This window comes from Microtus ochrogaster, chromosome 5, assembly GCF_000317375.1.
Source record: "Microtus ochrogaster isolate Prairie Vole_2 chromosome 5, MicOch1.0, whole genome shotgun sequence".
NCBI lineage: Eukaryota > Metazoa > Chordata > Mammalia > Rodentia > Cricetidae > Microtus > Microtus ochrogaster.
In genome coordinates this window covers 59,744,067-59,760,044 of record NC_022012.1, presented here as the reverse complement: position 1 = coordinate 59,760,044, position 15,978 = coordinate 59,744,067, and the positions used below count along the sequence as shown (strand labels likewise).

The window sequence follows — 15,978 nt, the reverse complement described above, 5'->3', positions numbered from 1 at the left end:
CAGCAGAGCCTTGGGTCTGTTTGCTCTGCTGAGGAATCTGCCTTTAGTTTAACAATAGAAAGCTGTAGAATAGTACGTGAACACTGGTTGACACTGCCTTTGGTGATGGACCCCCTTAGCCAGTTCCCTGTCTTAAAAACCTGACAAGTTTAATTTTACTAAGGAATCAAAACTACAGTGTAACTGGGAAGAACAGCCTTCCTTTTGACAGTTATTCTGCTACCTCTACACAACCATAGTGAAATACACTAAGAAAATATGAAATGTGGAGCTAAAAAAACTATTTTAAAGCAAATGATTTTGAACAAAAGGAAGTTCAGGAGCTGGAGAAATTGCTCAGTGGTTTAGGAGCACTTGCTGCTCTTGCAGAGAACCTTGGTTTGGTGCCCAGCACCCACGTCTGGTACTTCAAGACTACCAGTAACTCCAGTCCCAGGGTACCTAATACCATCTTCTGGCCTCCTGGGTTATTTCATGGACATGATGCAAATAGATACATACATACATACATACATACATACATACATACATACATACACTTGGGCACATACACATACACATAAAATAATAAGTAAATTGTTAAAAAGTTGTAAATTTATTTTAAATTGTTTTAATTTTATGAATATTGTGTTCTTATGTAAAAGTATATTGCACAATCCTTTTCATTCATTATCATTTTTTCATACGCTGGTGAGATTTCCATGAATGTATTTGATTGTAAAAGTAACACAGAATGTCTTCATTGTAATCCAATCACCTATGAAGACCTGAAAACAGGGTATTACATTCACATAAAAGATGAATACGTAAAGTCATATGGCTTCAGTGTGAAATAATAAACTTATGTACTTAATATTGCTTAAAGGAGGCAAAATGAAGAATGATAGGAAAATAGAATATATTAATAAAATCCCTCCAAAATATACTCTTGCTTTTGAAAGCTCCATTAAAATCTGAAGAATTCTAAGACTGACTGATCACATTATACATTTATTATACTGGAGAAACAAATACTTCATATTCTTTTTTAAAAATTAGATTAAAAATTCAAATTTGCAGTGGCAAAGTAACAAAATATATTAGATGATAAGATGAAATTCCCCCAAATAACTTGAACCAAAAACAAAAAAAAAAAGGAGAAAATGCCAGTATCTACCATGGCATCCACAAACATACCTCTCCCAAGTTTGTGAAACTTTATTTTCCGTAGACAACACAATTATTATGTAGTTAGGAAATAAATTCTGAAAAATTTAAAAAACAAATACGGATTGTCAAAGAACTTCTAATTTTTATATTTTATTGCAGATGTTTTTATTCTTTTCCTTCCAATTGTTCTTTTTAGAATTGGTTTAGTAGCAAAGGTAAGAGGGTGTGAGCCTCAGGTACCAAGTATGATTTTAAGTTTCATTTTGCATTTCTGTCATTTTTAGATGTGTTGCTCAAACAGTTCATGAACATGCTCAAACAATTTATGAATATGCTCAAACAGTTCATGAACATGCTCAAACAATTTATGAATATGCTCAAACAATTTATGAATATGCTCAAACAGTTCATGAACATGCTCAAACAGTTCATGAACATACTCAGCTTCTGCTATGTTTTTTTTTTCTGCATTTCTGGGAAAGTTCACCCGTGGCATTGGATAAAAACATCACACGCCTAATAAGCCATTTCCTCCTGCTTTGCCCTGACGTTTACAAGCTCTGCATTCCTGCAGTGGTGTCTGTGCTGCTGTTGGTGCTTAAACTAGATATCCCACATCACAATTTCTTAATGGCTGTCTTAGGAGTCAGCAGATTCATATTGCATGTACAGTCTGGGCACCAGCATCCTGTGCATACACTCTATCCATTGTCTTCATCAAGCTCAGTGCTTCATGAACTCTTGAAAAAATGTAGAAGATACAATGAAAACCAAAATCAAATACACAGAAACTGTTATCAAGAGGAAAGGTATAGCCAGCATTGTGACTTATCCTTGTAATCCTAACGCTCAGGTGACTGAGGCAGGAGGATCGAATTCAAGCCTATCTTCAGCTACATAGTTTTTGAGGACAGCCTGTTCTAAATAGTGAAATCCTGTCTCAAAACACAAGTGTAAAGGCTGGGCTTTGTACTGGACACTTTTATTCCTAGCACTCAGGAAACAGAGAGAGACAGATCTCTGTGAGTTCTACATAGCGAGTTCCAGACCAACCAGGGCTACGTAGGGAGACCCTGTCTTGAAAACAAAACAAAAACAAATCAAGAATAAAACAAATTCATTAGTTCAATGGTATCTTGAACTAGAAATACTGATTATACTTCAGGAAACATCCAAATTATTCTATCCAAAAATTAGTCTCATTCAAGTTGATGACATATTTACAGTAAAAGAAATTGGAGTTATATGATGTAATCTAAGTTAGTGCCAGAATTTTCTGTGAAGGCAGCTTACAAGTAGACAAGGTTGGTAAGATGTGATTGTGATCTTGGTCGTATTCTATTTTTTAAAAAATTAATGGTTTCATTTTACTTATCTGTCATTCATGTTTAGCCAAAGACATTTATTGTAAGGTAATCAGAAAAAGTCTCAGCGTCTACCCAGATGACTGGTTCCAATATAATCTTCACTATCTTTACAAATACCAAAATTAATTACAACTCTGGTGGGGAAAAAAAACCCATCAGATCCAAATACACATCTTAGTAATGTTTTAATTTAAAGCAAATAATTAAGCTTCAGGCAACTGTGCCACCTAAATACTTTACCTCCCTGTCAATATAAAAATACTAAATAAAGCTGGGCAGTGGTGACACACACCTTTAATCCCAATACTCAGGAGACAGAGTTAGGCAGATCTCTGTGAGTTCGAGGCCAGCCTGGTCTACAGAGTAAGTTCAGGATAGCTAGAGCTATACAAAGAAGCCTTCCCTGTCTGGAAAAACAACAACAACCTAAATAAAATAAAAACTGTTTTGTGATTGAAAATATCATTACATTTTAGCATTGTAATAAAACTTAACAACGCTTTAAGAGATCTTCACACACGTGTACTCCAGGCTTCTGGATCAGTACTCAAAACCACAGAAGGTTATGTGAGACCTCCATAGTCATTCAAGCTCAGGTAAGCCAAACAGAGCACTTTATCTTACTTTTTAAAAAGCAAGAATAATTTTTAGAAAGTATAGTTCTTTAGTTTACAGTGTGTGTTGACTATGATTTGTCAACCCTTCAGATTATATTCAAACCTTCTAGGTTACACGAGGGAAGAAATGTAACACTGTGTTTCCCTTCCAGAGCCTGTGTCTGGCACGGGGACAGCTTGTGGACCATAGTGCTGAGCCTACAGCACTTTATCCGGGTGATTTTACTTACCGCATAGTGGCTCTTCAGTCACACTAAGGTAGCATTTAGAAACTTAAGAGTCAACTCTGATCTTTAAAGTTGTTTTAAAAATCTTGTTGGAAATATTCCCACTCCCTCTACAGTATTTTTTTTCTTCCTAAACTAGAGGTTCAAGTAGACTTCACATTTTCACATAAACCTAAATTCAACAGCAGTTCTGACATTGAGACTTGAGTGATATAGTTTGGGCTTTTCATCCCTTAAAACTCTGTTCTTAGCTAGGTATGATGGCACGTCTTTAGTCCCAGCACTTGTGAGAGGCACAGACAGGCAGATCCCTTGAGTTCAAGACCAGCCTGGCCTACACAGCCAAGTTTAGGCCAACTAGGGATAAATAACAAGGACCTGTACCAAGAAGAATAGAAGAAGGAGAAGGAAGAGGCAAGAGGAGGAGTTGTTCTTAGACCTTCACGGAGTTATGAAAGTCAACCAAAACCAATGGGAAACGATTATGTACATTTGGGTCTCCCTATCTTTTTTTAATAAAAAGTTGACATTTTCTAGGTCAGTTTTTATTTCCAAGATTTCATGGGGTGGGAATAATATGTGGGAAACAAGTTGATGTCACAGCCACTGTTTTGTACACATAATTAAATAATGCAAATAGAAATAAAATTGAACGGCCAGTCAAAGCTGTTTGTTTCCCACACAGAACACAGAGGAGAAGACACAAATTGGTTTTGAGACTCCTAAGTCAGAACGTCGGTTTCAGTGACGAGCCACAGTCAGGACCATACGGTCACGTGATTAGTAAAACTCCGAGTCTACTGTTTCTAGGTGTTACCTTAAAGTCGCCCAGGGAAACAGTATTGCGCTTCTTTTCATTAAAAATAAACGAAGTACTAAAAAGAAAATGATACGTTAACCTTGATACATATCAATACTTCGAAGCACTGACAGTGTAATCTACAAGTATATGTGCCATAGACTATGAGAAAAGAAACAATTTAGGGAAAGATATCACATGACAAAATGTATTATAAAAATAAATTATACAGCATGTGCCCACAGGCCTGAAAGCCCTGTAAAGAGAAGAAAACTTCCTTTGGCACAAAGCTTCAATTGCTTTTGCTACATGTGTTCATAATCATCCAGGATGTGGCTTTTAACTGATAAATTGTATCCTCAAATAAAAAAAAAAATCACTGGAAGTCATTAGGTGTTTCCAGCCAGCGTCAGTAGCATGGAGAGCCTCGGAGATGACTGAGGGCTGCGTGGTAATCTCATCGGGAGCTCATTCGCAACTGGTGAATGATGATGCTCTCTATAAAGAGAAAAAAGACAACACATTTTCAGTTAAACCCAAGTCGGCAGTTGATATGAAGACCAGTACCATACCATTTCAATAAAAGACTGTAAATGTTAACACGGCAAAACAAAAACATGTACATGAGGCCAGTATCAACAGCTCTGCAGACTTTGCTATTTGGGAGAACTTCTTTATACTTGCATGTGTGTTTTACTTCCAAAATAATTTTAAAGCTCTTTAAGAACCCTGTCTAATATACTAATAATGGTAGGTTGATCTTAATGAAAGAACTAAACATGAATATATTAATTACGATATGCAAGTCGCATGGTGGGAAAAGACTTGCTGTGCAACTGTTCTCCCAGCTGAACACTCTCTGCTCTGAACAGTGTCCACACATCTTTAACTTATTTTTTCAATGCATGTGGATTGGACTGTTAATAAGGACATAGTCCCTTCATGTTCCAAAGAAGTCAAGAAACAATTTGCTCTCTGACTACTGGTTTGGCATAACTAATGCTTTTATATCTACATGTACTCTTTTCAGCTAAATACATTATTTATTGAGCGAGTGTTTGTTGTGTAGATATGCATGCATCGCAGCACACCTGCGGAGATCACAGAAGAACTTGCAGACTTGGCTGCCTCCCTTCACCATGCAGGTCCCAGGAACTAAACCCAGGTTGTCAGACTTGCCAGCAGACCTCCCTTCTCACTGAGCCTCCTCACTGGCCCCATAAATTCATTCACGATTTTTGAAAACAATTTTTTTATATTCCTTTATGTTGTGTATGTAGGAGTAGGTGGGTGTAGTGGTCAGTGGATGGATTTGCAGGCATTGGCTCTCTCCTTACTCTACGTGGATCCTGGGGATGGAGCTCGGGATCAGCAGTATGTGCCTTCACCCACTGAGCCATCCTGCCTGCCCCCTGATTCAGTCTTATAATAAATTTCAAAGCTGACTCGGTAAACAAAACAGTCCAGCCACATTGCAAACATTTAATATCACATTGTTTGATTGGCTTTCCTTCTATACTAGCCTTCATGGCCTCATAAACTTGTATCATGACAGTTTTCATTCGGCCCTTTTGAAACTATGTACTGAGGTGGGACACTGTAGTAGGCATGGAGCTGCCTTGATGAGAAGACACAGCCCTGTAGTCACTGAGCTTATGCGAAGCAGAAGAAAGAAAAGCAAGAAAATTGCTCCACCTTAAACCCTGACCTCTTTGCAACCTACAGCAATGATGTAAGTGCAGAAACTTCCATCAGGATTTTCCAGGAACGTGAAGGGAGCAGCTGCAGTGTTGCTCAACTGCGGCATGCTTGCCTAGCATGTGGAAGGCGCTGAGCTCATTCCACGACAACCTACCCTGCTCCCCCAAGAGAAAGAACTAGCATTTCCACCTATGTTCAATTCTAAATGCACACTTTTATAACTTTACTCTGGTAGTTAATATTGAAGTGAACATTAACTAAGCTGCATTACATCATAAACCTGTAGGTTCCTGCTAACGGTGGTGGGTGACCCTCCACAGAAAATGCTTTTGGATTCAGGTTTCATTAACTACCTACTGGAGGCCACTAGATGGAGATATTTTTATTCCCTTTCTCGGCCTCTCGGCTTGAATTTGGGTTTAAATGAAGTTTAGATGAAGAACATAAGTGTCTTATACTTAAGACATTTGAAGGCTTTGCACAGCTTTAAAAACTATATATACAAATGCATATACATATATATATATATGTATGTGTGTGCAGTTTTGTCTAGACGTAAAACACTTTTTAACACTCGAAAAATGGATCCATCTTCAAGCCAGAAAAGTAAAAGCACTTACAAGATATTATGTAGGTATCATCATCTAAGATTAAAGTACTATTTCATATTCATTACTTTTTAAAAAATTATGTAGTATGCATCAAGGAATCTTCAAAGGAACTACGTCACAATGCATCTTCCCATTTCCTTCCTTAAGGACTCAGAAACAAATGTCAGAGAGGAATCCACCATTCTTAGTGTGGATGGGACTTGGAATGCCTGTTCTCATCCAGGATAAAGAATAAAGGTACCAGAAATCACAGTAAGGTCCCCTGCACGGCTAATATTTTCAGCTTTTACACCTTTCTTAGTGTGCAAGGCTCTTCATTCATAGAGCCACCTTCTCTTAATTCTGGCATTGTACAATCCACACAGAAATGACTTCAGAATTCATATTTGGTGAAGGGTTGGCCGAGGGTTTACACAGAAGAAACAACATCATGGTCTCACTCCTTGGCTTCATTGGTACACTTAAATTAGCAAACTAGCAACAAATGTGTAAATGTGTGTGTTTATAATAGACTGTCAGAAAAACTTGTTTACCAAACAACAGGTTGTTATATATAAATTTTACCTTCATAATAAAAGATGTCTAATATCTGTAATTGCTTATGCTCTGTTTTCCCCAAAGCTCAAATGAACTCAAGTAAGAATGACTCATCCAACACCTGAAATTGTGAGAAATAAATATTGTACAGCATAAGGTTTTGAAGTGTTTCAATAAATAGTCATTTTTTGTTTTATGTTTTTTGTTTTTGTATTTGTTGAGAGGCCAGCAAGATTGCTCAGTGAGATGGCTTGGGTTTGGTCCCCAAGACCCACATGGGAGAGAGAATGGACTCCTGTAAATTATCCTCTTTCCAAGTTATATGGCACACACACACACACACACACACACACACACACACACACACACACACACCAGGAAGAGGTAGAGGAATAAACAAACACATAACTCTTGTTTAAATGTTTGTTGTTGATGATGGTAACAAACTTGGCACCTCCTGCTAGACTTTCCTTGTATCCCAGAAAAGAGCCCAAGTGTCAGACCCTGGGGCCTCTAAGAAGATCGTAGAGGTTATTATGACCAGGTACAACTCTGCAATAAGTTTCTATTTCTATATAGAGATCTTTGTGATACACACACACACACACACACACACACACGTGTGTGTGTGACACTTGTAATTTGTAAAGTATTTAATAAACAGTAAAGACAAATAATCATAGTTAATTACCACTTATTGGCAAACTCAAAATATCAAAAACACTTGAACTTGGGAGTTTCCGATACCCAGACACTGGTCAACATAATTTTCTCTTTTTTTTCTAATTGAAATAAAAAAAAAATCTTTAAATTGTGAATATCATATACATATAGAGGACACTGGATTTTATATATTTTTGACAAGAATTTACCAAAATCTAAAAATTTCCATTTCTTTCACTCGTTATCGTGCAGTTTTCTCCTTAAGAAACTTTGGGCAACATAGTAAACACACTATTTGCTATTCTGATGTTGCTGTGAGACAGCACTAAGCCATTATTTTTTTACACTAGCCGTTAGACAAGTTCCATGCAAAGTAAATTAAACGTCATCGGTTCCAATTTTGCTTGGTTTCTGATCTTACTTTTGTGAGTGGTATCACAGAACTTTTAAAGCCATATGAATGGGATAGAATTTGGGGAGAAATTCAAGGAGCATTGACTTGCATTCCAAAGCCGCACGAATGGGATAGGACTTGGGGAGAAATTAAAGGAACATTCCCTTGAGCGATGGAGTGGGACAACCTAACAGCAAGTTGGAAATCCGCTTCTAGCTCCCTCCCGTGCAATGTGTGCATATTTACTCAGCCAAAATATCTACAAAGGACTCTTGAGCTCTGCATTTTAAAAGGTCTGCTCTGGTAAATTCAACCAAACGAGCCTAATAGCTAACCTCTAAGCTCACACAGCTCAGACAAAGCATGGTGGCACCTCAGGGCTTTGCATCTAGGGAGGAGGATGGCTTTGTTCATAGAAAATGTAACCTTAACTTAAAGCGAACATTTCCTTGTGGCTGCTGCCCACCTGGCTGCCCTACAGCCTGCCTCCCCATTCCATGACTCCCTCTCTAGCAGGGACTCTGTGGAGGACCCACACCAGCTTACTTCTTCCTCTTTGCAAGCTTTCAAAGCTCAACTTTGAACTCCCTGCTCTCTGGGTAAATTTGAAATGACCTACAAATATCCTATATAACATCTAGAAAGGAGAATAGCTAGATATTGCTGGGTTTTGTGCATTCCCGAGTTCCTTAAACTACATTGGGATACAATCCTATTATCACATTCAGAAATCCTGATAAAACATCTGTTTTAAATAGGAAGTTCAATAAACTTCCTCTGTTGGCTTGAGCTTCTACTCCTTCTTTTGGATTGAGCTCAGCTAATTAAAAATACTTCCGATAATCAGTTCTGTCATTTGTTCCGGAAAACTTTTGAACCAGATGATATAATCTCCCTTGGGGTTTCATAATCATTGAACCCTTCATTTAATTCCTTTCAAAAATCAGCTCTTGCTCCACCATCAGCTCAGATAAGCCCATCCTCTCTCTAGGTTATAGGAGCCACCAACAATTATTACTAATGACTTATTTTTCAAGCAAGTCAATCCTTACCTCTACCGTTGAATGCTATTCCCAGAACAAACAAATTTGAATTGCTTCCCTCAAATATAATATTATCTATAAATAAAAGCTAACTGATGGGGAAAATATGTCAATTTTGAGCCCGTGATGCCCAGGTTCTACTCTTTCCGGCACACAGACTAAATGTTCAAACCTATCTTTAAATCTAGAACTGTTAGACTAGGGGTGCTGGAGCGATGGCTCAGTGGTTAAGAGTGCTAACTGTTCTTGTAGAAGACCTGGGTTGAATTCCCAGCACCCACATAGTGGCTCTTAACCACCGATGACTTTAGTTCTCGGGAATCGGGTATTCTTCTGACTTTTGCAGTCTCCTGCATGCACGTGGTACACATACATATGATCCCCAAATACATTTAAAACTTGGGATTGGGGAGACAGCTCAGTTCATAATCTTCTTGTTATACAAACATGAGGACCTGAAATTGGCCCCTGGAACTCAGACCAAATGCTGAGTATGATGATTTGCTTATAGTTCCTCACTGGAGAGGTAGAGACAGGTGACTAGATCTTGGATGTTCAAGCCTTATCAGTGAGCAGCAGGTTCCAATGAGATAACCTGTCTCAAAAAAACCAAACCAAACAAACAAAAAATTGGGGTGGGCGGGGGAGCAGGGGGGGGGAAATTCACTTCCTTTTTTTTTTTTTTTTTTTTTTGGTTTTTCGAGACAGGGTTTCTCTGTAGCTTTGGTGCCTGTCCCGGAACTAGCTCTTGTAGACCAGGCTGGCCTCAAACTCCCAGAGATCCGCCTGCCTCTGCCTCCCGAGTGCTGGGATTAAAGGCGTGCGCCACTACCGGGAATTCACTTCCTTACAACCACTTTCTAGCAACCACATGGTGGCTCATAACCACGTGCAACTTAATTTCCCAGGGATCTGATGCCCTTGTTGACTGTCGTAGGCACCAGGTACATGCACAGTGCACAGTCACACATGCAGATGAAACACCTATACATGCAAGAATGAATTGTTTACATTAAATTGTAAAGACCATTGTCAGCTTTAACTGTAAGATTTGAATCAGCCCCTACTACCTCTGTGACTGCAGCTCTGTCCATCACAAATTCAGAACACAAAAAAATAGAGAGAGCCCCAATTAGAAAATAATCATTAGTTGTCAGGGGAGTAAAGCAGGTTCTTGCAAGCGGCTTGCTGCATACAGTGCAGTAATCATATTATTGCAAAAGGATTCCAGAATTATCTAGCAAAATGCTAAACCACAAGCCACAGTAAGGTGATTTGCCAAAGGACACACAGAGCTTTGGTGACAGGAAAAAAGTGCTACTGTAAATCTCGTGATTTTCAGCCTTCTTAGTATCGCATGCACTGTTCATCAGCTCCCTCTTTCTGGAGAGACTCTCTAGTGTGTATCCTAAAGCCGAACCCTGCTTGACAGGGGGGGAGTTTGGTTTATAAAATGAGGATTGTCCTTCATGAATCTGAAGAGAAAGTCCACCCTCTGAGGCATCCATCCTCAGGAAGAGGAAAGGAAGGGGAAGGGAGAAGAAGGGAGAGGAGGAGAGAGGAAAGGAGGGGAGAGGAGGAGAGGGAAGAGGAGAGGAGGGGAGAGGAGGGAAGGGAGGGGACAGGAGAGGAGTCTGGATTCAGTTCAGGCCAAAGGACAACAGCTGGGCAGCAGTCTTGGAGGACAACCAGTCCAGTTTGAAGGAGCATAGCGCGGCACAGGAAGGCCTCTGGGGAGGAAATAGAAAACTGCTGTGTTTAAGTGTTGGAAAATTTACTGATCGGTGTTGGGCATACCAAATAGAGTGTTCGGGAAAACTAAAACAGATACATAGGAAACCAAACAGATGAAAGATCAAACGGAATAAAGTAATTATTCCTTGGCAGAAGTGTCAAGAGGAAGAGAGTACACTCCTTGTGCACAGCTTGGCTCAGCAGGGAAGCATATTCAAGTTTCCTCTGCGCACATTTTACAAACACTTAGAAAATTTAATTACTATATCAAAAATATGTGACATGAGCCAGGCGGTGGTGTAGCACACACCTTTAATCCCAGCATTTGGGGAGGCAGAGGCAGGTGGATCTTGGTGAGTTCAAGGCCAGCCTGGTCTACAGAACTAGTTCCAGGACAGTCAGGGCCACACAGGAATCCTGTCTCAAAAAACAAAAACAAACAAAACAAAACCAAAAGGATAAGTAAGTAAGTAAGTAAATAAATAAATAAATATTCATGTTGAAAGGATGGATAAAAAGGATAAAAAGACACCTAAATGTTCACCACCAAAACAATAATAGGAAGACATAAGATATTTAAAATCTAGAACTAAGAGACTGGAGTACAAGGACATTATATAAATATGGAAACTAATGTTTGGACAAATGGGTAAGAACCGGAGAAGTGGTCCCCAAGGAAAACCTTGGGTCAGTGGGAAAAAGTAAGGAACAACTATTTTTGTTATCTTCTACCATTGGCTGATATTTTAACAATGTGCGTGGATTGTTTTTTATAAAGGAAAGGCTGAGGCTGGCAGAGCAGCCCAGAGCACGCACCCCGCACCTCCCACACAGCACCGAGAGCATGCACCCCATTCTGCACCGCTCTTGCAGAGGGCTGGAGGTCAATATGCCCAGATAGCTCACAGCTGCTAACTCCACCTCCCGGAGCTCCAACATCTCTGGCCTCTGCAGGGCACCTGCACTCACATGCATTTACCCACACCCATGCATGTGGCTAACAACTGTGTCTCTAAAAAAATTAAAATATTAAATGCTAAGGACAAATTTGCAGTGCGAGAGTGGAGGCAGGACACATGAACTGTCCTGTCAATAGTTTAGGTGGGTGTGGACGGAGCCAGCAGGAGCTGCGGAAGCCTGCACAGATGAAGGGAAGGGTGTGCTGCACTGGAAGGTTCTGCAGTGTATCTATTGCCTGCATAGAAATGACAGATAGGGGCTGGAGAGATGGCTCAGTGGTTAAGAGCGTTGCCTGTTCTTCCAAAGGTCCTGAGTTCAATTCCCAGCAACCACATGGTGGCTCACAACCATCTGTAATGGGGTCTGGTGCCCTCTGCAGGCATACACACAGACAGAACATTGTATACATAATTAAAAAAAAAAAGAAATGACATCTAAAATTAGAATCTGAGGCTAAGAGTGTAGCACAGGGGTAGAGCACTTATGGAAAGGGGGAGGGGAAGAGAAAGGGAACCTCTTTGTCCCTCTCTCTCTGTTCTTAAGCCTTGGACACACATATATCCCTTCTTTCATTGCTTCAGATAAAAGCTAGGACGTTACAGTGTTAGACCAGCACAGAACCATCTCAACAGCCCCATGTCCTCTTCCCATCTCTAGTCCTATGATTTTGCTCTGCACGGAAGGATGAGAAGTTCAAGTCTTCTCTGCATTTTGCACTCCAGGATACATTTCATCACTGAAATTATGCATCCCCTATGCTACAACTCAATGTTGGGTCTTCATTTCATTCTTGAAAACAACCAAGTACAGGATCTGCTGACACCCTTGATGAATACAGTAGCATCTCGAGACACCCAAAGGCTACACATCAACCTGCCCTCCTGCCAATATGACAGGAGGCCAGTGGCCCTGTTTAAGCAAATGACCTAGAGATGACACTCGTAACATTGATATAACAGACATGCTGCAGCAATGTCAGAGCATTTCCGGGACCATGTGTGGCAGGTTGTCACCGTCATGGACATCCTCAATATGTTCAGTTGACTCACAGGTGTGGAAGACCTGGGTCTCCTCTTTAGCTGTGTGGGTCGTACCAGCACACCCCCTAGAAAGCATTATCACAGTGAACTCTGTGGAAATGACATGCTCCCTACCTCTTAAGACATTCTCACTGCAGGACCCGAGCAGCAGTGATACAAGTCAGCCGTTGTGAGACTGCTTTTATTTTAGCCTACAGTAGGATTCACAACAGAGAAAAGAGTCTAAACTGTTAGCCCATTCTCTCCTACAAAAGCTCATTAAGCAGCATATTAAAAAAAAAAAAAACCATTGACCCGTGGAAGATGGAATCAGGCTACATTTAATCCTCCATTTCCTATCCCCTGTGTATTCCACTTCCAATGTGTGATTTAAAACAAAGCTGTCCAATAAATATACAGTTGGTTCTAAAACTGCAAAGAGGAACTTTCCTGGCGGTAACTTTTTGTCATTTCTGAAGTGGCTGTGTATTGTTCTGCCAAGTTTTCTTAGCGGTTGGACTTTGTACATGGCTCTATGCCGGATCTACATACGTAAACATCCTGTAAATTCACTGGTTAGCCTTTCTGAGCACGCTCCCAGGGTGATATGAACATCCAGGAGGAAGTGATGTAACCATGGTGTGGGCAAGTGAAAGCGAGATCAGCAATACACACTGAGATTGTAAGCCACTTAAAGAAGGTCAGGCAGAGTCCAAAGGAACACAGCAGTTGACACTGTCCTTGCTTGAGCGGCTTATTCGTAGAGTAGTGACAGTGAACCCTTCACAAACACAAGGTAGGCACTAGTAAAACAAAGAATGTCCTTGTCTTTAGAAGGGTTGGATGTCCATTGATTAGAGTGCAGAAAGTCAGTAAGGAACACAAGTTAGTATTCTAACTAGCAAATTAGCTAAGATCGTACATCTTAGCTAATCTCTATCTCTCTTTAACCTTCCGGACCCAGCATTCTGGATTGCTGTTAGCATGGTTGCTAAACTTATTTTAATGGATACTCTGAGAGCCAATGAACAGCTGGTGACAGATTTGCCTAAAGTGTGTATAGATAATTGGAGGCGGCCACACCCACCGTCACACATACAGTTCAAGCCATGTTCTGCATGGTGTAAGGTGCCTGGTACAGAAAGGAATGCAGAGAAGCACTTGGCCATGAAACACTGACTCACAGTCTGAAAACGGAGCACACCTATTCCTTTTCCTATTTGCCTTGCTCAAATACCAAAAGTGTGTGCTGTCCCGGATGATTTTGGAAATTTAAGAATTCAGAAACAAAAATGTACATCAGTAACTCTACTGTAAATTTGTAAATTTCACCTATGGGGCTCATAGTTTGGGCAAAACTATGGCCTGCATGAGAGGATGGTGCGCTAAGCTGTAGTTTACCAGCCTGAAGTCCTTTGGTGGTTACGGGAGCGTGAAGCACAGAAGCACTTTTTCAAGGTTAATCTCACAGACACATGGCATTCTCCATTTACACTCTGCCCCATGCTTATTAGAACATGCTCAAACACTAAAGAAAATGATTCAAGCACGAGTAAAACTGACAGTAAGAATAAAGTACTTCCCCACACCACACGTACCAACAGCACACGCACACACACACACATACACACACATGCACACCCCAAATCACGATCTGTTCTATCTACATCTGCAAACAGAGTCCACACTTAACTGAGGAAAATACTGAATTCAATTAAGGGATGATGTCAATTTTTCCTTGGCTGGAAAGTGTCTAAATTTGCATTGGACTGTTTTTAGCTTGTCACCATTTCTGTGGAGCTTTACAGGGCCACTTGGCAGCTTTATTCTACTGCTCTACAATGTCCACCAACTGCACACTTAAACAGGGCCCTAACTCTGGTCCTAATGGCACAGCGCTATTGTCTATGAAATGCTGGGAGCGGCTTGAGGTGGCCACCACTTTTGGAATACACACGAACACACAAATAAATCAAACTCTCTTTTTCAGATTCCACAGTTGTCTCCATTTTATTTCATGTTCAAATTGTTCCCTGAAGTCATACTAGGAGGTTCTGCTTTTCCATATTTTAGAGGCCCTGTGATAGCGTTGAATTTTTCCCTTACATCACATATATCAAACTCAAGATTTGGTAGTGTACAATGACAATTGTTAAACTCTCTCTTATTTCAAAATAGTTTTTTTTTTGAAAAAAAATTGCAGAAGTAAGTCTGTGAAACTTGGCTTACAATTAGAAAATTTAGGAGCCAGCCTTCAGCAGCACGTAACGTGGCCCCTAAGCCTCACTTGTGCAGACATTGAGGGCTTCTTAACTGATGAGCGACATTCGATGGGGCCACACGCTAGAAGTAAAACTAAACTCGGGCCAGACCCTGTCTCAGGACCAGCGTTCTCAACAAAACATTCAGCAAACAGCAATTCTGCTTCTCAGTTCTACTTCCCTGCATTAAAACAGATGCACAACATAGGAAAAAACGCACAGCCATTAGGGGATTATTTTATAAACAAAATCCTTAAAACTTAAATTAGCCGTACATAGAAAAGGTTGGCACAAATGAAGGAAGGTTTGCTTCCACAACAGCGGCAGCGGTCTGGCAACATACCCCCTTAGCCACTGCCCTCAGCCCTCCCCCCCTCCAAGAGAGGTAGTGCTGCTGGCTGCCGGTCTCTTCAGCTCTATTTTCATAGACTGAGTCTCAGCTCGAGGCTGGAATTTGGTCAGATTTCCTGCTCCTGGGGCTGCTACTAGTGATTTTCCAGCTTTCATACCTTTTGACATAGGAATGCGGGTGGGTGTAGGCCGCTGAGATGACCCATCTTGTCCTGACTGGAAGAGAAAACACAGACAGAAGGGATATGTTGGTGAGTTTCCCCGGTTATTCCCCTTAGCATATTCCTGCCGCCAGGGAGCATCCGCAACAATCCCATGCCAGGGAAAAGGACTAAAAGAGTTGGAGTTGGCTTCTAACCTGCTCTGAATCCTTCCCTTTTCCCTTTCTTGAGACATCTATGCGGAATTTCCCTCTCAACCCTTCCTTCTTCACCTTTCCCAGCCCTATGCAAGATGACCTCACAACCTAGTTCTTAGAGGTATGCCACTGTCCTTCCTAAGATGACCTCACAACCTAGTTCTTAGAGGTATGCCACTGTCCTTCC

At 40.6% G+C, this 15,978-nt stretch overlaps 1 protein-coding gene across 2 annotated transcripts in view; it reads right to left on the bottom strand.

The window, feature by feature from the left end:
• Positions 1-637: 637 nt before the first annotated feature.
• Filip1 (filamin A interacting protein 1) overlaps positions 638-15,978 on the bottom strand; it is a 152,493-nt gene continuing 137,152 nt past the window's right edge. Inside the window, exons 6-7 of one of the 2 annotated variants that reach the window (XM_013346424.2) lie at positions 15,592-15,649; positions 638-4,657 (exon numbers count right to left, since the gene is read on the bottom strand). In XM_013346424.2, coding sequence (XP_013201878.1) covers positions 4,617-4,657; positions 15,592-15,649 — 99 coding nt within the window. In that variant the 3' untranslated portion in view covers positions 638-4,616. Of the gene's footprint in view, positions 4,658-14,825; positions 15,650-15,978 lie in introns of those variants that run through there. The other variant, XM_005347572.3, reaches the window with a different exon arrangement.